The sequence below is a fragment of the Ixodes scapularis genome, unplaced genomic scaffold (assembly GCF_016920785.2).
Source record: "Ixodes scapularis isolate PalLabHiFi unplaced genomic scaffold, ASM1692078v2 PGA_scaffold1__304_contigs__length_218370807, whole genome shotgun sequence".
Lineage (NCBI taxonomy): Eukaryota > Metazoa > Arthropoda > Arachnida > Ixodida > Ixodidae > Ixodes > Ixodes scapularis.
This window is the reverse complement of record NW_024609846.1, coordinates 161,682,365-161,707,584: the sequence shown is the minus strand read 5'-3', so window position 1 is coordinate 161,707,584 and position 25,220 is coordinate 161,682,365. Positions and strand designations below refer to the sequence as shown.

Here is a 25,220-nt window from a genome sequence, read left to right as displayed (position 1 = left end):
CCATGTTTCGTATGTGTCGGACATATATTAGCATCGCAAGTCATCTTGATATTTTTTGTGTTTCTGAATTTGTCAGATATCTCAGAGTCTTGTACGAGTCGTGCTAAACCTGTCATCATTGTGCTTTTATTATATATTATTTAATAAGGTATATCCGTTTTCGTTGCAGTCTTCTACCCTGCGTTTGGACCCAGTGTTCCGTTCTTTGCTCGTTGTGTAAGTCGTATCTTTGTGTTAGCATGCGCGATATGTGTCATGTCTTTTACTCAATGCTTTGAGTTTTTTTTTTTTTTTCTGTCGTGTGTAAGTTTTGGTGTTACAGTACCAAGACTGCATAATCGTTCCTGGACACCTAATAAAAATTGGTTATGATTGATGATTCTTGTATATTATTATTATTATTATTATTATTATAGCTACTGTACTCAACATAATGAATTGTATCAAATGTGTTCGCGCTCTGCCGGCTGACGGAAGGTTTTTGACATGTGCATCTTGTCGGAATGGTTACCACCTTGGTAAACCCTGCTCCGGTGTAGCGGATGGCACTTTTGCGGGAATGGGTGCTGCTAGACGAGAAACATGGAAATGTCCCACTTGCCGGACCGGCGAGATCCGTACAGGCGAGATCCGAACAGTCTCAGGGACTGCTGGTAACTGCTCACTAGAGGATTCCGGCAACGCCGACGTGAGCAGACAGGAGCTTGTAGATTGCGCTTCTGTTACCAGTCAGCTGGCTTCGATCAGCGCTACGCTTAACCAGCTTCTTTCGTTGAAGGCTAGTGTTGATACCCTTCTGCCCCTTCCATCTAAAGTGGATCAGTTGCTGGCTCTAAGACCAGCCGTCGATGAACTGCGCAGCACGGTCGAAGGATTACAAATGACCGTTGGCTCTTTTAGCCTAAAATACGATTCCGTGCTCGCTATGGCAATGACCAATGAGGAAGCTGTGAAGGATTTACAACAGGAGGTGGACACAGTCAGGACAACAATGGAACATCAGGCTGACACAATTGAGCGACTGAGAGAAGAGCTCAATGATACGCACCAGTACAGTCGCCGTTGCAATATGGAGCTACACGGTCTTCCCTTTGTTCATGGCGAGGACCTGATGCAAATCATGAACGACCTATCTCAAAAGCTTGATGTTCCAACACCTCAGCCTTCGGACATCCTGGCAATTCATCGCCTTACAAAAAAACCTGACTCAGTTCCAACAGTTCTGATAAATTTCACCTCTGTCGCCATAAAGAACTCTTGGATGTCTGCACGAGGAAGGCTACGCAAACTGTGCCGGTCTGAAGATCAACCGAACTTATTCTTCAATGACAACCTTACACCAGCGAATAAAGAACTTTTTTGGCTGGCGAGAACTCAGGGCAAAAAACATGGATACCGGTTTGTTTGGACAAAGAATTCTAAGATTTACGCAAAGAAAGCCGAAGACTCGCCAGTCGTTCGCGTTAACACACAAAAGGATCTAGTGCAACTGGTCTAAAGTATGACCATTTGTGTGTCGGTTCCAAATTTTTATTCATTTAATCAACTGTTGGGACCTGTTTCTGATAACACTTTCACGATTATTCACGTAAATGTTAGAAGTTTGCGTAAGCACTGGGACGAGTTCCGTGCTCTAATAAGTAACTTAAACGGATCTATAGATGTTTTCGTTCTAACTGAAATTGGTATTTCATCTTTGCAAAGCAATCAATATATTTTAAATGGTTATAGGGAGTTCTTTCACACCCGTGACCATGGTAGAGGCGGGGGTATTGCAATATACATTAAAGATAAGTGGTTACCGGTGAGTCAGAACGTAAATTTGGCTCATGCTGAATCACTAGCTGTTCACATTTCTCTGCCTGGCTTCTCCATATTCTTGCTCGCGGTCTACAGGCCTCCTTCAGAAAACGTTACGCTTTTTCTTACTGAGCTAGATGTCGTGCTAGACAAGTTTCGCTCGGAAGGATAATTTTGCATGGTAGGCGATTTAAACATTGATACTCTTAAACCAAATAAATCGATAGTCTGCGATTATTTGACACTGCTGTCAGAATATGGCATTGAAAATACTATCACCCTACCCACTAGAGAAGAACTGCTGGCTGGACGGTTAGTAACTTCCTGCATTGATCACATAAATATTCGGGCCCCTGATATATCAGTAAAATCTGCCGTAATTACTCAAAAAATATCCGACCATTACTTCACAGGCTGTCGTCTAGATGTACCAGTAGGTGAAGAGCAGATATCAAGGCGCGATTCTTCGTATGTCTCAATTATAGATACAATTACATTTGATGCTTTGGTCTCTGCCTTTGACTGGAGTGAATTTCTAATGACCGTCGAACCCCACCAAGTTTACAGTGCCTTTGCTGCGATATTTCAATCATTTTATAGTACCTCAAGAAAAAATATCAAATTCAAGCAACGATCTGATAAGCCTTGGTTTAATACTGACATCATGACTGCAATCAAGGAAAAAGATGAGTCGTGGCTACGTTGCCGTCATGCCCCAAAAAACGTGGAACTAAGAACACAGTTTCGAAGCGCTCGAAACAAAGCCAATGCGATCATTAGGTCTGCTAAACGACGCTACTTTCAGAAAAAGTTTTATGAATTCCGATCGAATGCACGCGAAACATGGAAGCTGATTAACTCTTTTAGAGGACACGGAACGAAAAAATCTCTCCTTGACTTTCTTCAACAACACTTTGGTTCCGATCTTCAATCTGTTGTCAACGACTTCAACAAGCTTTTCGCTACTTCATCCGGCATTGCAAGAGATGATAACTTTATAGCTTTGAACTCGAGTTTTATTAATGGTATGTCTAAATCTGCGTTTCTTCCTCTTCTCACTATGGACACACTGCGATCAATTTTGTTTTCTTTAAAATGCAATAAGTCTCCTGGTATTGATGGCATTCGTATTATTGACCTCCGCCGCAACATTAGTCATATTCAATACGTGCTTCTCACCATAGTTAATGAGATTCTTGATTCTGGTGTAATTCCCAATGACTTAAAGACCGCTCTTGTTAAACCAATTTTTAAAGGAGGAGCTCCGGAAAAAAAAGAATGTTATCGCCCAATCTCCATCTTGCCTTGCATTGGCGAAATTTTAGAAAAGCATCTCTATATTGTGATGTCCGGCTTTATTGAAAAGTCAAACCTGCTCTCTCCAAACCAATATGGTTTTGTCACTGGGAAGGGCACCCAACCTCTGCTTGAAAATTTTTCTGACCTTTTACATCGAGCTTTTGAACAAAATTTATATTCATGTGCTATTTTTTTGGATATTGCAAAGGCCTTTGACACGGTTAGTCACAAAGTACTACTTTTTAAACTGCACAACTACGGCTTCCGTGGACCATTTTTTTCCTTACTTCAAAATTTCTTTCTTGATCGTACTCAAGTTGTATCTATGGGAAACTTTAAAAGTGATCGGGTCAGGCTAAAAGCTGGTGTGCCACAAGGGTCAATTTTGTCACCTTTGTTATTTAATCTTTTCGTTAATGACATCTCAACCAAGCTTACTAGTTGCAAAATTTACCAATATGCGGATGATACCTTACTTGTTTCTAGTCACGTCAATTACCACCAAGCTGTACGCGCGCTGCAACACGACGCCACGCGAGTAATGGATTGGTTCTTTGAGAATTTTATCACTGTTAACGCATCTAAAACTAGACTTGTGTGCTTCAGGAATCCGTTAAAGCAAGTGAATTTGGACGAATCTCTTGTTTTGCACAGATCCAACTGCCAAGATTGTACGTGTGCACCCCTAAAATACGTTGAGACCGTTAAGTACTTAGGCATATTTTTTTATTCAGATTTATCATGGACAACGCATTTATCGTATGTATCTGGAAAGCTTCGATCCGTCAGCTGCTTACTTTATAACAATAAGATATTTATGACATTTGCCGTAAGAAAATCAATTACATATGCTCTTGCTTATAGCATACTCAGATATGGAATCACATTATTTGGTAACTGCGCAGAAACTTGGAAAACAAAAATTGACAGAATTCTTAAAAGTTTGTTAAAAAGCGTTGGGTATCATTTCGATCTTCCATTAGATGCAGACATCTTCCAGGCTTTACAGTTGCCGAACTTTCGTTCACTCCATCTTCAATCTGTTGTGATCTCTCATTTTTGGTGTAATGATTTCAAGAATCCCCTTGTGTCTAGCAGGAATTTGCGTAGCTCAGAGCGTTTCATAACCCCCCGATGTTATACGAGATATGGTAAACGAGTCCGTTCCTACTATGTGCCATATATATTTAATAGACTCCCTGATTCCTTTTTTAAAGCTACCACTAAGAGAAAATTGAAAAAATTGTTGAACAATTTCTCAGTGTAATTCTGTTGTAGAGTTCTGTTCATTACTGCTCGTTGTGTGTGTGTGTGTGTTTTTAATTTTTCCACTGTTATTTTGACTGATTATTTGACTGAAATTACTGTCAGCTTTTTGCTCCCTATGTGTTCCTAGGACTTCTTTGCAATTTGTGTCATTTGACTTGTTGGGTTTTGTCCCTCAAGCCTCCACTGGCTTCGACAGACCCGTTACTTTATTCTGTATTGAAGATATGCGAAATAAAATTATTATTATTATTATTATTATTATTATTATTATTATAGAAACATCATTGCCGCATGTCAGGACGGCTTTATGCCGGGTCGGTCCACAGTAACCAACTTAACGTGTCTTATTAATATCGCTGTGCCCATTGGGAATAATAGTAATCAGCTTGATTTAGTTTATTTTGAAATTAGTAAAGCATTCGATTTAGTACACCATAATCTCCTCCTGAACAAATTACAACGGATGGGAGTGAAAGGATCAATGCTTGTTTGGTTTTCTTGTTGTCTACGAGGCCGCCAGAATAGAGTAAGAATTGAGGGTGTGTACTCTTCTTCATATCGCACCCCTTCTGGTGTCCCCCAAAGCTCGGCTCTCGGACCCCTTCTCCTCACACTGTTTGTCAATGATGTGCAGTAATGCCTATCCTACTTATTCATTCTTCAGCTTGCGGATGACATGAAGATATTTCGATAATGCCAGTCAGAGGAGGACAGCGACGTGCTGCTGGGAGATATAAACAGAATTGGAAACTGGTGCTCGGTCAATAATTTCATGCTCAATAGAACAAAACTGAAAGTTGTCACCTACAGTCGGAAAACTGGACAAATTATGTTCCCCTACGGAAATGAGTCTGAGAAAATCACGCGTACTGAATCAATTGGAGATCTAGGTGTTTACTTCAACTCAAATCTAAAGTTTCGTTCTCATGTCGAGAGAACATTTGTTACTGCTATGAGAACGCTAGGCGTCATCCACCGGATAACGAGTGAAGACTTGCAGCCTTTTGTATTTATCACACTCTTTAAATGTCTTTGCCGATCCCACTTGGAATATGCATCTGTAGCCTGGAACGGGTTGGCGATATCCATTGAAGCTTTAGTTGACCGCGTTCAGAAGAAATTCGCCTACATTCTTATCTACCGCTACTTGCAAAACGAGCCATACAATTATTCCAGTGTCTGTAGTTACTACAAGGTCGAACCTTTGTATAACAACAGGCTCTCGGCTGATATTTTGTTTCTCTTGAAATGTTTACACGTCAAGATTGATACTCCTGAGATTGTATCCTCTATTTCGTTGCGTGTGCACCACTACAGCACTGTGTCTAGTAGCGCATTTTATCCCCATGCGGCAAATATGTTGAACCCTGTCACCCGCACGCCACTGAAATATTGTCGCGAAGTGTTGCACGCGCGAGTGTTTAGTCTAGCTTTACCTTGTTTTTACCTTCTTCGGGGGTTCGTTCGTCTTTACGGCACGGCTCATGGCCTCTGCGGGGTCGGGGGACCCCAGATGGAGGCGAACGTGAACGCACGCTCTAACGCTACACTTTATTTACAGAACCCTGCGTTGGAAATGTTTTGTCTTGTGTATGTTCGCATTTGGGATCTCTACTTCGGGGGTGGTTTTGCTCTGGGTATGTATAACTTCTCTGTCTACGGATGTTATTTCTATTGTTTATGGTTCCTCTCTTGAGCTTCGCTGGAATGTGTTCGGTCTCATGTATGCGATGGTTTTTGGAATGTTCGTATTTGCTTTGGGCTTCGAGCCTTTTGATTTGAGCTAATAAAGCCCTCTTGATTGGTCATTAAAAAACTTTCCGATTGGTGGACTGAAGGACCCCAGAATGCTGCTGAACTCAATATAAGCGGCCACCGAAGGGCTGTAAGCGACCGGATGCCCGGATACCAAGCCTTGGACATCTCCCTTCCTTTGGAGGCCAACCTGCACGTCCGACCCCCTTCGGCTGTGGAGTCTTCCGCCCGCTAACGGGCAAACTTGGGACCCCTTACGGCTGTGGAGGAGTTGGGCTCGCCCGCCTTTGTGTGGATCTTTGTTTGGCGGGTTTGGCTGTGGTCGGGGCACTCACTGAAGGTGTGATCGAGGAGGACGGCAGGGGAAGTCGCCAGAGGTTGGGAGTATTTCCCCCAGCATTCATCGACGAAAGGTTCATAATTGTTACAAAAGAGTCTTTGTCTACATTCCATAAATAAACAGTTATTTGTTAAAACCAGTATCGTTCATTAACAGAGAAAAAAACCACATATATTCCCTTCGTTTCAATACAATGACTTCTAGACATATCCAACGACAGCATTTCAGGTCTTCGAGCGCCATTAACGTAATTGTAATGCAATTGATGGTGGTCTCGATATTACCTTTTTTTTTGCCACGGTTGTTCCTGGAGCGAATTGGTGAATGTTCCTGTGGACCCATTGGATGTGTATTTATCTGCATTATTGTCTGTCTTCACTTATTTTGTCTTATTGTCTTCGTGTCGCTTTTTATGCCTCTTCACGCCTTGATTTCCCTATCTTGTTTATTCTTTGTCTCAGTGTTTTACTCGTGTTTCAACAGAAAAACTGGTGGTAGCATCAAGTAACATTTTACCTGGATAAGAAAACATCAGACACGTAGCCAGCAGGGGGGGGGGGGGGGGGGCATTGGGTGTGGCTCCTTCCCGCCCCCCCCCCCCCCCCCTGAAATGTTCCTTTTTGCTGGGGCCCTCCTCTCCCCCTCCCTCTCATACAGTATTTTGTCATGGAAGGCCCCTCCTCCCCTCCCCCCCCCCCCCCCCCCCCCCCCCCCCCCCCCCGAAACAAAATCCTGGCTACGTGCCTCAATAGCATATATCTAATTTAGAATGCCCATACATAAATCTGAATTCTCCACATAAAGGGGGAAACTTATAGTTATACTCCGCGAGGAGTGTGACTTTTGTTACAACGGTTCTTTAGGTAAAACGGGTATAGTAAGTCGATCTGAATACATTGCCAACTTTAGAACACCAAATTTAAGAACAGAAGACGATATTCCAACAATCTTGTTTAGAATTCAACCTCCAATTCAATGTCACTCCACGTAAAACTGCCTTTTCGACATACACGGTGAGTAGTAAGTTAGTAATAAAGTTTTGCAAACCCAAAATTTCACTCTTAAGTCTTGAGTTACAATCCTCGGTGACGGAATCACATTAAACCAATCTCGTATGTTAAAATTTCCAGAACACGCACAAAATATTGTGAATATCAGCGGAACATGTCGTATTGAAAAAGACACGGGGAGCCCAAGCTGGCCTTGCCACTACGGTGCCCTTGTAGAGCACACCTCTACGCAAACTCTGCCACAGAATTCGGCATTTCTCGCGTTAGTTAAAAACAAATAGGGGGGCGCCAGTGTACAAATCTCCCTCAAAACACTCCCGGTTCCGAATTAGACGGCAGGTGTCGCAGTAGTTGCGAGATCAAATCTACGCGCTATTTTCGGGAAAGCGTCGCTTATGCCAGTCTTACACATAAATCACTTTTATGGTGTAAGAAAATAACGCTACGTAAAAATGAAAGAGATTGCCTTACCCGAAGTGTGCAAGGGCCACTCAATAGATGGCGCCACTGAGCTTGTTGTCAAACCAATAAGAAAGCGAATAGCCGAAGTGGGACTCTCAGGCGCATTGCGTAAGGGATACCGAGATGGGCATATTCACGCGGTGTTTTCATGGACCCAGTGTTGTAGCCGTTACCGAGAAATAGTAACGAAATACGTTACTTGTGTACTTGCAAAACAAAGGAACGCTCAATCGACTAACGTCAATTCAAAATAATAAAAAAATGAGTTACCGTAACCGTCACCGATAAAAAGTAACGCGCGTTAATTTTTCGTTACTTTTTGTTTATAAATTGACGGTAACGGCGTTTTATTGGCGACAGCGTTTTTCAACACTGGGGCAAAAGGCGTGGGTGTTGGGTTTTTTCTACAAAATGGGGAAACGACGGGCAACATTTTGGAGGTACGTGGAATGAGTGCAAAAATAATTACTTGGCGCCTATACTTCGTTTGAGCTTAAGTCCAGATGCAGGCGGTACTACGAGCTAATGGACCAACCGAAAAGCGTCAAAAGCGCTAGTAACTGGGCTTTCTGCTTTGTTTATGATCGATTCAGCGATGATAGAACACGCACAGAAACACGACGAACACCATGTCGCTGCCCCTTTGACGCTCTCGGATTGGTCCCATCAGCTCTGTAGCGTCGTCTGCACCTGGGCTGAAGCCAAAACGAAGTATAGAAACACAACAAAAATGTATGTGCACTACTTTTTTTTTCAGGTGGTGAAAAGAAGATGTAACGTGTAATCGGTAACGTAGTTACCCATTACACGGAACAAGTACCGTAAGTATGTTACTCCTCACTGTTTTGTAAACAGGGAGTTATAGGGAACCGTTTTTGCACGTCCGAAACGGTACGATAGGCCCTTGGGTATGAACTGCGCATGCGCTACAACAGAAGACTGTTGTAGCGCTTGCGGATGTGCAAAAACGGTTCCCTAAAACTTCCTAATGTAACGAGTTCGTTACTACGTTACCGAAAAAACGTTACGCCTTAGCGCTAACGCCGTGACGTTTAACGCGTTACCGCCAACACTGCGTGGACGCCACTTATGTGTTCACTCTGTCCCCGTATAGCCAAGATGGGACCCACGGGGTCGTTGCGCGTACACTCCAAGTTGGGCATGCCCACTCGGCGCCCCCCATAGAACCGACCTCCGCGCTACGTCTGCCCGTACTCGCAACTTCCGTGCCCTATACAGATGGCAGGCGCTAGTTCCAAGATGGCGGAAGAGGTGGGGATAGATTCCCTAGAATTTCCCGCCCTCCTTCTCACTGACGCTGGTCGGCCCGCTAATTTCTTTTTTTTTTTTTATTCGGCTACAAATACGAAGCCGTCGATGCAGGAGTATAGCACGGGTGACGGAGATGTGACGTGCGTTAAGAAAACGGACATGTCAACATTTCAAAGTTCCAAACTCGCAAAACAATACCAATTTTAACTCACTCGCTTTTTCCGTGAAAACTGAGCGGTGCGCGGACATGGTGATCAGAAGAACGCGATAACAGCATGCGGCCCCATAGCCCACAGTCCCTGTCACCGTCCCCGCCGCCGTACTCGCTCCTCTGGTTCTTCGTTCGTCCGCAAGAGGGCGAGCGACGTGCTGGAGTTCTCAATAGCCGCTTTGTGAATAGCCCACGCGGGGCCATTGGGGGGGGGCAGCCCAAGTTGGGCTTTGCCTACATGGGGAACCCGTGGAGCTTAATTCATGGGCACCCGTATAGTCGACATGGAATCCACGGGGGCATTGCCGGAGTAGCCCAAGTTAGACATGCCCAAGTGTAACCGAACTGGTACCTACCATGTAGTTTAATTGGGAGTGCATGCGTCGGCAGCCCGATTGGGCATGCCCTCGCTTCGCACGCATCTATGCTAACTTTGCCCTCGCCAAACAGAGGTGGGACCCACGGGGATTTTGCTATAGGGCAGCACGATTCGGGTATGCTTGCGTCGAGCCAACGTGGGACCCACACGGGTATAATGCAGGGGCTGTCCGAGCTCATTTTGCTCATGCAGGGCAAAATTGGGCCACACTTCATAAACTACATGGGCTGGTCATTCCTAGCCGCGCGTTTTTTTTTTTTTCTATGTTTCGAATATTTGTTTTTCCTACTGTCTTTTGTTTTTAGACTTTGCTGATTGCTCTCTAACTGTCAGAAAATTGTGTCTTCGTTCTCCGCAGTCTCATAGACACGTGAAAGCCTGAAATAATAATTGTTATTATCAATATTGGCCAATTAACTGCGCACACAGCTGCTTCGGTACGCTCGCGCCTGTTGGTATATCAATACAACCGGCCGTTCTTTTTTTCTTGGCTCGGCATGAGAAGGTGGAGGTTCGATGGTACAATAGCTAGAGCAAAATACACAAATATAGCATTAAAAGCTTCTTGCTATTTAAGATCCGGCGCTGCTAAGTTTGTTATACGTTTTCGTAACTTTTCAATCTTGGCGTGGTCATTATTACATCGTACACTTTTACGGGACGTTGTTTAAATGCGTTTCATGCGACTGATTATGTTATTTAAGAAGCGGGGCTGTTAAGTTTGTTATACGTTTTCGTAACTTTTCAATCTTGGCGGGGTCATTATTACATCGTGCACTTTTACGGGACGTTGCTCAAATGCGTTTCATGCGACAAATTATGCGACTCTTACTTCGCGTCGTCCCGGTCCCAGCCATAACCCCGACGGGAGCGCGTCCCTTCTCATCGAGGTTCCGGCGTATTTCCAGGCCCGCCGCGCATGTCGGAAATCAACGAAGACAGCTGGTTTCGATGCACCGCGAGATCCTGTGGCGCTGAGACGGATAATAAGTTAATAACATCCATTCGCAAACACAGGCGCACAGTTATCCGCCTAAATATATACAACGCACTAATGGACGTCCGCGATGGGCTTTGGAAACGACACGTTTGTTTTGTTTTCATTACCGCCGCGGCTCTTGTCGTGTTTTGTTTCCTCTCGAGTGGCTTCCCGATACCTGGCCGGCAGGGCTCAATTCTCGGGCACTCTTGGCGGCTGAAACGAATTCCCCCAACTCTTCTCTCGATACGTTTTCATTCTCGCCACTCGATGAGATGGCGGCGGAGAAAACCGCCAGCATCTAAGAACCTACCCCCCCCCCCCCCCCCCCCCTCCGCACACTAAACTTTTTTTTTCTTTCTTAGTGGGGAGAGAGGAAGGATGGTTGGTTGGCTCACTCTGCGCATGTGCGAGCGTGCAGTAGGCGGAGTCTCCTCGCGTCCTCATTGGAGGAGATGGTGCCGTCGATCTTGCCTTGTTCCCGCGCTCTTGTTTCTGTGTTGGTGCGGGTGCCATTCTTTTATTTCCGTTTTCCAGCCGGCGAGATTTCTTTTTCTCTTTCCGTCGTCGGGCGAGCCACCGCGACGAGCGGCGAGACTCCGCTTTGGCTGGCTCCTCGACACGGATCGGCGACGCCTGCCCGACGACTGGGCGCCGAAGTTTCGCTGCTTTTCGGGCAGGCGTGCGTCCGTAACGGACACATTGTAACTAGAGTCGCTGTATAATTTACCAGAGTAACGCATTCCTTTTCTTTTTTGTGTTTTGCCGACAATATACTCATTCTAGCCGATCATGTTTTGGCTAGGTGAGCACCATTGGACGGTAGCGATCACGTGACACAAGCACCGCTAGACTAACCTCCACCAGCGCTTCAAGCGGCTCTAATCGCCACCATCTTGGGTCCAGCTAACCGGACACTATTGCCTTCATACCCCCGTCGACGCGTGGACCCAAGATGGCGGCGCCATGGTTTCAGTTGCAGCGCCGCGCCGCGGTTCTAAAACGAACTTTCGGAGTTTCGTTACTCTGGGAACCCATACACTGACTCTAGTTGTAACTACACCGCATATACTTCGGCCGTAGGCTCGCATGTGTCAGAACAAAGCCTACGCGTTCATTTTCCGTCGGTGCACGGCGACTGGAAAACGTCGCGACCGATGAAAGCAGCCGAAGGACCGACGGGACGAAGATAACGTCTGCTAGGCTGACGAAATCGTTAAATGGCTGGTACACTTAGCTTCGTTCAAATACTAATTATACCTACAGTTTCTACTAGTGATGGGCCGAACTTTTGCCAAATCGAAAATTCTGCGCCGAATGTTGAGATTTGGCAAAGCCGAACTTTTCTAATGATTCATCAAAAATACATTGTTACCTGACTTAACGTTGATATTTAGTTTTTCTGGCGGAAAAAAAAAAAGGTTTTATGTGTTTTTTTCTGACATTAAATGCAGATATAATGCATATTGACGCAGTTTTGCCAAATATGGTGATATTGTACAAGATAATTGTATCAGTGTCGGTTTCGTGCGTTTACTGGCAACTTTAGTGACTTCTTGCAGAAATGGTGTAACAACGACGTTGGGTAGTAGCGAGTAGAGCACTGTATAGCTCCTTCGGAGCAGAGTAGCGCAATGTAGAACGCCATCTCTCGGCGACTAGCGGCGAACGCCCGGAGGTTCCAACTCCGGTCACAAACGCATGGGGAACGTGAGAAAATCGTTGTTTCTTTAATATTGTGGGAATGTACGGAACAATAGTTTTTGGGATAATAAAGGAACATTCTAGAATGATTTGCGCTAAGTTGTGTGTAATGTAAGAACGTAATTTTAAAAAAAAAAATTGCCTGAGCGGCATTCTGCAGCAGACGACGCCGCGACGTCACGGCGACGTCACACCTTTCACGTGGCCCGCTCCGGCCAACCCAAAAAGTCCATCTCCGCGCGTAAAAAATTCATCTGCTTCAAACGTCATAGCCTTGGAAATTGCCCGCTCAGAATTTCCACAATATCCGATATTAAGAAAACTTTGATAAAGTGTTTAGTGTTTGAGCAACTTCACGACAGACTAGTTTCGAAAAGTGTGAACTCTGCGTTTATTTTTTAATCAGCCATGTTGCGTTGATCTCCATGTGTTCTCCCATAGAGACAGCCGCCTCTTGGAACCCTGAGTACCACGTGACTCGCGCTGAACTGCTATGTCGGCCATCTTGTCGGTAAAGAACGCGGATCAAAAGATTGCGCTACTCTGCTCCATAGGAGCTATATAGTGCTCTAGTAGCAAGCGCAAACACAGTCGCGATTCCCGCTACGAGAGGTTCGGTTTTGGGGTCTCATCAGAGGAAGCCTGCAAGTGCGTGTCCATTGTTAAAATAAAGGCTATAACACTGCGCTCTTATATTCTCTGCGAGTCACCGTTTCGTGCGCCAAATTGAATGCAACGGCCGCTGAGCCTTCACCAGAAGAAATAGCAATAATATTGTAACTATGTATATATTTTTCGATTTCAGTCACTTGAGGTAAGCTTTGCATGAAAGTGTTCGTCCCATATTCGCAACGTCTCGTTTATAACCTTTAAAATGCCGGTTTATAGTGTTAGGACATACACGAAGGTTTAGGAAGATGGGAAGAGTTAGGTATGGTCGGATGTGCAACGTCGAGCATCATAATTTTGTGTTTAGTTTTATGCAGATAAATGAAAATCGCGAAATAACGCTAATTGAAAAAAAAAATATATATTATTTTGTTTTGGCACCAACTACTTGTGAGCCGAAAACAGGGTTGTTATAACTGAGAGGAGTGCTTTAAATGAATTGTCAGCCGTTGTCTCAAATACCTCGTTGCATCACCAAAAAGGTCAAATGAAGATCACGTTATCCAGAATGTACCGCATCTTTTATTACTTGCGCAATGGACTGCGTAAATTACTGTTCGATCTTCTGTTCTTGAGGCAGGAAATATTGACAACAACCCAACTCGCGAAGGCTCACGAACACACAGTTCGCGTGTTGCCTACTCCACATCTCGCCGTAACCGTTGGTTGTACTACACTGTACGACGGTAACCGCGCGACTGCACGGCGTCCATTTGCAATCCATGGCCCCGTCGCGTTCTCTCGCGTGCGCAGACGTTTGCCGAATTTTCGCCATATCTTTGTCGAACTTTCCTTGAAAAGTTCATCTGCCGAACTTTGCCGAATCTGAAGGTCGGCAGATTCAGTCCACCACTAGTTCCTATGGTGTTCGGCGTTTATTTTTACTTCGAAAATTTTACGCGTTACGTACTAAAGAGTTAATAAATATATAATAAAATAAATGTGTGATAAATTACACATTTAACAGCAGCCTTTTTGGCCACGAACAAAGTTACAAAAATAAGCATGATTTTTTTCGCCTGTTGCGTCATGCGATTTCGTGGCTCTTCCTAAACTGTGATAAGGGCTTCCAGTCAACGTTACTAAAACACTCAGTTGGGAAACTCGCCGTCGAAACCTGGGCCGCTGGCGTCCACCGAGACCGAGCTAAATGCGACAACAGCGCCACTCTTTTTCGTTTGTCTGTACTATGGTCACCTCGAGCTTTTTGAAAGCCTGTTTTTTGCGAAGAAAGGGTAAAAGCACAGGCGAGCTGGTGAAGAACTTCCATCGTAAACCGGAGACACGGAAAAATAAAAAAACGGACAAAACAAACGGAAAAGACTCTTTTTGTATGAAATTTATTGGAGTTTAGTACCAAATGATGGGCGCGTGATGTTTTTATCATCTTTAGTTCGCAAGGTTTTGCGGAACAATTAATATTGCTTTTATAAAACCATGCCTCAGCGGGCCTTTCAGGTAGCGCGTCCCGACCTAGGTGCATTTTAACTTCAGTAGTTCAGCGCGGCGCGTCCGCCGGGGAGACGGGGGTTTACCCCTGTCAAAGCCAAAAATAGAAGTCACGTGCAGTTTCTCGAGTGGCCGCTGCGGGAGAAATGGTGGCGTTGTGTTCGTCATTAGCTCGGTGCTCGGAGACAGATTGGGGCCATATTTTTAGGGCTGTCTCTATGGGAGTTTCCCAACTGAGTGTTTTAGTAACGTTGCTTCCAGTGCAAATCGTTCGATGTACTCTATGTACCGTATATAAGTCTGGACACCATGGGCTCCGGTTATATATATATATATATAGTGACGTGGACCAATAAAAGTCAGTCCTGCTGCTGGAGCCACACTGAGCGGTGATGTCTTGTCTCGTCTGATACACTCTATAGTCATAGTTCTTTATGTAACCCTGACTGAAGTTTCCGAAACCGGAGCGAAATACCGTGATCGCGGCTACATCACAATCAATGGGAGACCGCCCTTTGTGTCTATGCTCGCACAATAAAATAATGCATAGCAAATTGCTGGGCAGTAGTGGTGCACGTGAAACACCCTATTTTCTCGCTACTTCGGTGACGCTTGCTTTGCTCGTTCGGCGCCTTCGTTCCTGGCTGTTCTGAGTGTGTCGTAACGCGAGGCATGCACACTTGAAAGCAGTTCCTGAGACTAAAAATGTTAACGCTATTCGTGTTAAAAAAACAAAAAAACTAGAGAAATTATCGTCGAGCTTGCTGTGACGTCATGACTGACGTCATACCTGGCTCAATCAATCAGCATCGAGATTTTCCGCCCGTGAAGTATAATTAGCAGTACGCGCCACTGGAGTATTTAATGAAATAAACACCTATCTATACTCCGCGACAACTTTTCTTGGCAATGCAGTGGAAGGTACAGGCACGTGTTCCCTTTCCCATTTTGAGAGCTGAATAAAGCTGTGCGCGGGATCTCCTCGTCTCCTCTCCACTGCATTGCCAGAAAGTTGTCGCGGTGTATAACTCTTGAATAGGCCTAAGTCATACACCCCGAGTATATTCCACCGCGATCGACGCTTCCTTCCCACCATTGGCTTTGATCTGCGTCTCGAGGTCGAGGACAGCGTCATCCGCCGTCGCGACGGTCGTCCCGTCAGCGGAGCCTCCACGAAGGCGCTTTATAACATCTCCCGGTTTTTAAAGAGTCGAGAGAGGGCAGTTAAAACGTGGCGGTTGTAAAAAAGAAAAAAAGTGAGCCCTTTCCAACAGCACTCTGCTTCCTCTGGGACGCGCGTCCACACACACGGGTCCCCATACATTGCAGGAATGTCAAGTGTCGTCCATCGCGCAGAATGCTAACCGCCGGGCGGCAGCTTTCCCGCGCCCCTCGTCAGCCGTTTCGCCGCGGCGTCCTCCTGATGATAGCTTTCCCCCGTCCGTGCGCGAAGAACTGCGACGGGGTCGCCTTATCGGAGCCCGGCAGGGGAGGCGAAGCGCCCAAACGGCCTCGCGGACAACTTTTATGGCGTCTGACCGGCCACGAATAATAATGGCCAACCGTCTTGATCATTTCCAAGCTCCCTCCTCGCCGTCCGTCCGTTTTTCCTTCTCCTGTCGTCTCTGCCTTGCGGCGGACTCGATGCATCAGCTTCGCGTTAAGGCTCTCCGGAGACGCGTCCAGTTGGCACCGGGATGAGGCGTTCGACGCGTCCGTCTTCTTGGCGCTTGAGTACATGTTGCTGGGGTCGGCCTCTTGTTTATATATACTTTCTGACGGTGGTTGTGTTCGGGGGAATCGGAGGTACTTTATCGTGCCTAAATTTAATAAATAGACGTCCTACACATCACCCTCCACTTGTCGAGACTGCTCTGCTGAGGATCGCAATCCATTGCGTCCACTTAAGATATGCTCTTTTTTTATTATTAGAGAGTTAAGTTTTTTTTTTTTTTATTAAAGTATATTTGAACAAATTATTTGTTTACTCTGCTCTGATTTCTGTATTTTTAAATCACAGATTCGGGTACACATGTGGTCTTGCTGCTAATACTGTGTTTTCGTTGGTCTTCCTTTCGTTCATCTAACAGCGAGCAGTTTGACGGACGCTAAGTTGCGGTTGAACAGCGATTTCGTTTGCACATGCAAATATCTCCAGATGGTCTAAGTTAATACTCAGACACTCGCAGAAGCGTGCCTAATGTCCTCGCTAGTTTGGGTGGTACCTCTCAAAAGGATTTGGGTCGCCCGAATACGCAAAACATTAGTTTACATGCCCTCAATACATGACCCGCGCTCCGGTTAAGTGGCATTTCTCTTATATTCTACAGCATGAAGCAAAGGGATCGATGGCAGTTTGAAGGAACCGCATAAATTGGGTTCTGAAGGTTTCGATCTGACATTGTGCACAGAGCCCACACAAAAATGTCCTACGGTCGGCTATAGAAAATTCTTCGTATCGTCGGCTTTAGGTATTTTGCCCAAAAAGCTAAATATTTTCAATGGCTTTCTTTAGCATTTTTTATAGTCGCCTTAATGGGCCTCTTTAGCGTTGTCTAGGGCCCTTTCACTGTCCAGTTATAGCGCGTTTTAGCCTTTCTAAAGACTGGCTAAAGACTTCTATATGGCTTACCCTACGGCTCTCTTAAGCCGACATGCTATAGCTTTTTATTTGGTTGCTTTAGCCATCAGCAGCCTTTTACGTGCCCTGCTCAGGAAAGGTCTATGGGTCGTCCTATAGTTCTCTATAGCCAGGATGCTATAGCTTCCTGTGGCTTTTCCCTTGATGTCTTTAGCCATTTATATGTTCAGTTAAAGAGGGCTGTATGGGTTTTCATATGGCTCTCTTTAGCCAGCATATTCTAAAACCTTTTTTTTCAAGCTCCCCCGACTTTTGAATGTTACATGGTAAATACACATACATCTCCGAACACACTGAGTACACAGAATGCAAGCAGAAGTCCCCCCCCCCTCCCCCCCAACGCACGCACAAAACAGGAATAAAGTTAAAGCAAGCAGGCAGGCGAGCTGGTTGAGGATAGGCATAATTTCGAGTCTGTCCGTCCTTCTTTTTTTTTTTTTTTTTTTGTTCCCTCGCTTCTGGGTTCCTATGTCTACTTGTCCTGTAGCAAGTAACGCGACGAAAGTGGTCGTACTTGCCATGCCAGTGGTAAATCACTACCTCTAATTATCGCAGCAGCAAGGTTTCATCCACCATGAACAAGCGCGATCTCGACGCGGGCATATACGGCGTGATTTTTGAGAGACATACGCCGCGCTACGCGCCTCGCTCTTTTGTTGAACTAGTGTACCTCCGCTATTCTCCGCAACTCCGCTTTTCCTCCGCTAGCCCCGCGCATGGGCAGTAGTGGGATCGCTCTAGATGACGGCAACAAAGCCCTCAAGTTTCCTTTACCACCATTGAACATGTTCGCAGCGGCAGCGGCGTTTCAACCGCCGCTGCCGCCGGAAGCACGGAGGAGGACTGTTTAGACTCGGGGCCATACAATTTTCTATAGAAGGGTAAATACAATTTACTGGTTTCAGTCTTTAGGCACAATGCCATAGAATTTTCTATAGGCGAGTGAAGAACTTTTATTTTTTCCCAGACTCTAGACTCGGGGCCATAAAACTTTCTATAGGCGGGTAAAGAAAGTTTGTTTCTTCCCAGTCTTTAGGTTAAGGGCCAAAAAAATTTCTATAGGCGGGTAAAAAATAATATTATTTCCCAGTCTTTGGACACAGGGCCATAGATATTTCTATAGCTGGCTGTAGCTGTATTTATGAATTTCTATGGCCGATCATAGCAGGCTATCACCCCTATAGCCTGCTATGGTCGGTGATAGCCTGCCAGAGAATTTTCCATAGACGACTGTAGATCATTTTTGTATGGGAGGTGGCCGAAGAACGACGTTCATTAAGGGTGTAAACGTTTCCTTGAACACAGTAAACCCGAGTGAAAAGTTAGAAATGAAAAACTTGAAATCCCTACCAGCGGCTGCGGTGTACTAATCAAAGACGTCTCATTGGCACAACAGTCGATATATGTCGGCAGAGGTCCGCGTCGAGAGGTGGCGCTCGCCAGGGATGACACCCAATGACACCGAGTACCGAATTTTTCACTGTCAACGTCAGGGATGGTGCATTATTTGTCAATGGCGTTTTCTTTTTTGTTTTCTTTTTTTTTTTTTGGGGGGGGGAGGTATCGCTAAAAGGTATAGATGCTTAAGGAACGCCCTGCTAAAAGGAGCATTATTATTGGTTGGACTGCCACCTTGACAACTGCCTAAAATTGTAAAATTATTTCCCCCTGAGAATTACTGCGACAGTTCCGCCTGGATACCTTGGTTTCACCTGAAATCGCAGCGCAGCCGACGAGCTGATGCGATCGATCTATCTGTTTCGAAAACCAAATGTAAATGCTTTCGTCATCCTTTCGTGACTGTGCTGTCCTTATCTGACCCAACCAAGCGGAGTGAGTGGCGGTTATCTTACGTTTTTAGTGTGTATTTTTTTTTTCAAAAAGCGACTTTCTTTTTGCATTTTTATGACAAAGGCAGTGCTAACAAAGAATAAATTGTATTCTGCTTCGCAGTAATGTGGCAGAGAGAAAGGAACTTCTTTCCCATGTAATGAATTTAAGGCATGAACATCGTCGTGCGTAGTTGCCCTGAAAAAAAAAGTAATGCTAAATCTAGCAGACGACAGGGAGTGGAACGTGAAATTCGCACTTTTTGCGGTCGCACCCTCCAGTTTTGACCCTTATTTTTGGGAACTTTTCGTTTACTTTGGAGTTCTCTTCTCTCTCAACGCACTCGTACAATACCTTATAAATAAACGCCCGTAGTTGTGCATTTTCTTCCGCTTACGCACGCCGGACGCTAGCAAGCGCGTGGCCACAGATTGAACGACAGTGTTGCGCCAGCCTTTGGTTTTTTACTCCTCTTCCGCCAGGGAAGACAATAATTTAAGCCGAATGTTAATGGAGCATTAGTGGGACGGTGTTTCGCAATGAGAGTGTGAACGCTGAAACTGCTAGAAGCCTGTCATATTGCATTTTCTGTGTTAAAGCGACAGTTAGCTTCACATAGGAACCATTCTCTCTAAAGCAACAACAAAGTGAGGACAGGAGAAAGCCAACTTAGATTGAATGTAACGACCTAAAGAAAGCAGGTTAGTTGATGCTTTGTTCCTAACTACAGCGTCTTTTAATGCCGCGACTCTGTACATGCATCTTCATTGCAACGTTTGCTCGAGTAATTGTCGCTTTTTTTATATACATAAACTGACTGTTTAATTCCCCGAGGAGCACGCAGACAGTCAGTTAGTTGACTGAACCGACAAACTCAGCCCAGTTCCTCAGTGCACAATGATTACATTCTAGCACGAAAACTATATATGTGCAGAACGCAGGTTTTAACTTATCCAATGTTCAACCTCGTTAACTGCTAGGTATGTTTATGCAGGACGCCATAAAGTGCTGGATGTGCGCTCAGAGTGGAAGTGGACGCCCAATTCTGGCTCGTAAACAGTATTCGTAATAGACGTTGCTGAAAGTATAATGGCAAAGACGAACAAAACGACATAGTTTGTTTATTGTTTACACCTTCCTCGAGGAACATGTAACTGCAGTTTGAATTTTAGTTAGGGCTTCATTGTTTCGTCATGCTGTGACACCTCACGTATTAGTCTGGCCTTTCATTCATCACAACTGTATACCTGGTGATAAAAAAAAATTTAACCTTCTTGTTGTATATCTATAAGGAAGGAATGCTTAAGACGCAGGATTCTTTTCCTGTCCAAATACAATATTCTCAGCCGTTCAAAATGTTAGCCACTACGGTTTTAATGCGTGCCGAGATAATTCAATACCATGACGACTTTAGAGCACATCAGATGAACAGCGGCCGCTCCATGGATGCCGTCCCTAGTTTGCGTTTGCGGCAACACTCCATATGTGCTTTCACAACGCCGATGGTATCTGGGGTACATCGATGAGAGGCTACCTTGTGGCTGGGATGTTAGGCTCTTACTACCGTTCGTGCTTTCCAGCTAAGCAAGTGCGTCCTGAAACACAGATTGAACAAAAAGAAAAGCAAATTGGACCAAATAACTTGTACAAATAAATAATATAAAACGCTCAGAGATAGTCTTCCATTTATCGGCGACGTCACACCACAGCAGCGCGATTGAGCTCAAAGGAAAATTTACGGACGCGAGTCAAGCCCGTTATGAAGTCGTGGGATTTCCAATGGTCTCGCTGTAGAATGGTACTTTACTTTATCCTTAGCTTTGCGTTACCAGCGCACATGTTTTGTCTACATTAAACACTGAGAAAAGTTGGTGCGTTCCAAGGTTTGTCTTAAAGATCATTCGAGCGCGGCCAAAATGGTGCGCTGACCACGCAAATGAGATCAACTTCTATTCCGATATTTTCATCAAGATTAAAACTGTCGGCGAAAACTGCAAAAAAAAAAAAAAAAAAAACGATAGTGAAGCCGGAGTTCAACGTCGAGACAAAAGCGGCCTTCTATGCCAATAGCTATTTCGGCACGTGGTCGACTCTGTGCACATTCATATTTTTATTGAGACTTTTTTTTTTTTTTGCTCACTTTTGACTTGGCGGACGACGTGAGAACATAATACACGAATTTATGCACGCTCCCAGGAAGCATCCAATCTGCAACACACGAGGTTCACAATGTAAAGTTTACCCACCGACAACGTGTTTGTTCCACTTGACAGGTAAATCGGGCGACACGAAAGACACGGAACAAGGTACACCTGTGCAGCTCCACAATTCCCGATCCGCTATCGAAGTAGCAGGGACAACGCGGAGTATGTGTAAGCGAGAATAAAAGTAATCAAAATAGTGGAGAGAAAAGAAAATCACCCATTCAGGAGACACCGTCCATCGAAGTCAGTAGAAACCCCTCTCGGCATCGAAAGCACCCACAAGGAGTATACTTATGAATATCAAAAAGTCGATACTGGAACCATCATGCAGACGGCTGCTGGGAGGGGGTGGGGTGGAAAAGAGCCTTATTCCGATTAGCTTACATTTCCTTACATGCCTGATAGCTAAAACAAAAAAAAAGAAGTAACACTAAGAAATGGGGAAGAGGGAAAAGGCAGTAAAGGGGAGGGGCTGTACAGCGGACGACCGCTGCTTACGCTGATGTGCTCTGGCGCATGCTCCCATCCTGCCCAGACTCCGCTCAGCATCGTATGCCGGATCTCACGAAAATCCAAAGCGCCCATTTGCGAAGGAGAATCATTTGCAGGGTCATTTGAGGAGCCTTCTCTAAGGTTCGGCCTCGTTTCTGCGCAACACGTCTCCTCCTTTCAGACTGGATTTTTATTTTTTTATTTTTTTTTCCTCTCCGTGCCCTCTCATTTTATCCGTCGTGCTGACTCTGCCCGCAGTCTTTCTTGTTCACTGCGGGAGTCATTGTTCTGCGTCTCCTCTCTCACGCGTGCCATCACGGCCGTGAAAAACAATGGGTCCGTGAGATGCCCAGAACGACACCGTCGACCCGGACATCTTGAACTGGACCTTCTCCCTCTCAACTCCCCGAAACAAAAAAAAAATGAGCACTAAAAAAAGTTTGGGCTCATGGATCAGGAAAGCGGAAGGATAATCGTAATCGCGTGATAATAATAATACTAAAACATGGGGAGTAGCGAAACAAAGCTCTAGAGTGTCTCGATGATAGGTAAACCGGCGCCGCTGAGTCTGACCCAAGTTCTCATAGCTTGAAGCAATTGAACGTGAGCACATGGCGTGAGCTTTTGACATGTTAGAAGCTATTCTCTCTCGGTAGATCCTAAAGCTAAGATGACGTGCCGTAATTAATCTATCATTACTTTTGTGCGCTTTGCGAGCCTAGCGTAGTAAATAAAAATTTAAACATTCTTAGAATATTTTGGTTTCTATGTTTTGATTCGAAGCCTTACTATTTTTTTTTTCGGTGAAAGGCGTAGGTGTTTATTTTATACTTTAATACGCCCCTGAAAACAGTATTTTCCGCAACCTTCTTTTTATGAATAGTAGATAGGCACCGCACGTTACGAAGTTCGCGTCGCGTGAGGGGCCAATTGAGCTAACAGGCTGGCGAAGGGATCTCAGGCCGGCAACTTTGAATATTGGCTATCGACTCTGTAACCTCACAAGTGCTGCTCGCGGCTTCTGGGCGTAAAGCGATGGTGATTTCGGTTACGCATTAATGATTTTCCGAGGTACTAAGTGGATCTATATTTGTTGGTCAAGAATTCCCCCTGAGAGTTGCTGGACTTTGAGAATAAGGAAAAATGTTATTTCGAAGTTCGAAGTGGGATCTATTATCTCCAGATACTAAAATGTTACTCTTGAAGCGCGATGGTCGCGGAAGGTACGTGACAACTGCATTTTATTGGATATTTTTGCGCGCATAATACCTAATAAATGAATCGCAAATATTTATCACGCTGCGACCCACTAACCAACAAAACGTATAAGGGGCGGTTATTTGACCGATGTTGCTGAATCGGGGCACATTCTGTGACCCTGATTTATTAAGCCGTCAGCTGACGTCGCGACGTAGTGTAATTCCTTCTTTCAGTGTTATCACGCTTTCGCGTTTATCAGGCTTGGACGTGAGATCACCAAGCCCCATTACGGCATGTCATCATGGAAAGACATCACGTAATTTCATTATCTCACGTGACGTGCCACCAGAGTGTTAATTATGTCGTTTAACACCTGACACTGTGATGCAAAAAAAAAAAAAAGAAGAGTCTTTTAGTCGAAGGAACAGATATACAACGGAATGTTCTATGCCCGTTCCTTCGACTAAAAGTTTTCCTTTTCTGCACCGCCGTCTCAGGTGTTAAATGACATGATTAGCTGCCACGAGCTCACCTGCTCACTAGCAGTCTTTTCCCGTGAGGGTCGCGTAATGTAACCATTTATTGTGAAGTCACTCGGCGTCATTGCATCACATGACGCCACGGTGCAATCTGGCTTGATATGACGATGTCACGTCGCCTGACGTCACGTAACTTTGTAGTGCCAGCTGATTTCGTAGAAAACCTGCTTTACTATGTATTTCGAAAACAAGAGAGTGTGGAGGTGAGCTGGAGAACACTATTCACAGTGTCACACCTAAGGATGTGGTGCGAGTAAAAATTTGAAAATTGCAAGTCGAAGCAAAAGTTACGAGTAGGAGACCGTCTTCAGTGATGTCTTTTCCTACGACTTGGAAGTTTCTTAACTTTTCAAGCACCACGGTCCCTGATGTTACATTAAAATTATGCATTTTGATCCCCCTTTTGGATTTCGTCTTAACACAACCTGACATTCCGACGTCATCGAGGCTCTATGCCACGAACACAAAAGTCCTTAGCTCGGCCCTACAAATAGTATGTAGTTAAAACGCACGTGGCGGAAAAGAATGTTTTTCTTTATTAACTATTACGTATCTCTATAACATCTTTGAATTCAGGTAAAGCTCGAAAAACGTAGTAAACTTGTTACCGTGAAGCCATGTATCTAACCGCGTATTCCGCGGCTATAATATTGAATAATGATTATATTGTTATGACCGCAACAAAGAAAAAAAACAAAAAAAAAAAAAAACTTTATAAACCTCGTGAAAGCACGATCTTTTCTCTCTCCGATGTAAGTAAGATGAGATTTGCATAGACTTTGGTCGGTAACTAACTTTATCTATGTATGAATTGGTAACAATATGTGATGGGAGCGGAGCTGGATACTGCAAATATGCTTAAAACTTTGTCAAATAAAGAAAGAAACACAAACTGATCTTTTTTTGTTTTTCAGATATTACCATAAAAAAGGACGAAAAAAACAACAAAGGAACGTGCTCTTTACTGGTCTTTTCATGTATCGGGGGTCCAATGTGACATTGCAGATCATAAAATTGAATGCCGTATCACACAAAGTCATAGCTATTGTATATTGAGGTATGAGATAAATCACGGTTGAGAATGCTTCAAATTTTGAGTGTTCGATTGGAACTTTGTGCACCATTATCAATCTGTAAAATCTTGTTAATAAGAATAGCTTCGTACCCACTTATATTGTTTGTAAAGTGTAAGTCATATCTGAGGCTAAAGGGTTTCGCAATAGCACGAGTGAAGCGAGGGGTAGAGAAAACGATTTATAATAACTCCTGCGTTGTTGAGACAACCGATAGGTCTTTCCTCAGAAAAGCTGACGTGCAAGCATAAACAATGTAAAAAAAAGCCTGAAAATTGCATAGACCATACTTTAGACGTGAATTACCACTAATATGAACTGACGAGAGACAGTAAGGTATTTTTTATTGGTCCGTTGTCCTTTGGAAGACACCCCTAGCATTGATTTAATTTGGACCAGTCCTAACGCGCCTGCGATGAATATGCGCGCAATATTGAGGACAAAACTTATATTGAACATTTCACGTTACTTTTTCTTTTCTTAATTTTTGTCCTCACTCTAAGTTGTACCGAACTCCCCAACTCCCCGATATTAGGAACGTTCTTCGCACAATCTTTGAAGAAGACGGCGAGTCTGTCATTGATAGAGCCATTATAAAAATTGCTGGGCAATTCGCCCTGCAATTGTGTTACTACGTGAAATG

The 25,220-nt window shown here is 44.5% G+C and overlaps 1 protein-coding gene across 1 annotated transcript in view; it reads left to right on the top strand.

Moving 5' to 3' along the window:
* The first annotated feature begins 433 nt into the window (after positions 1-433).
* LOC115330116 overlaps positions 434-25,220 on the top strand; it is an 82,060-nt gene continuing 57,273 nt past the window's right edge. Inside the window, exon 1 of the mRNA XM_040222076.1 lies at positions 434-1,398. Within this exon, the coding sequence (XP_040078010.1) occupies positions 434-1,398 (965 nt within the window). The remainder of the gene's footprint in view (positions 1,399-25,220) is intronic.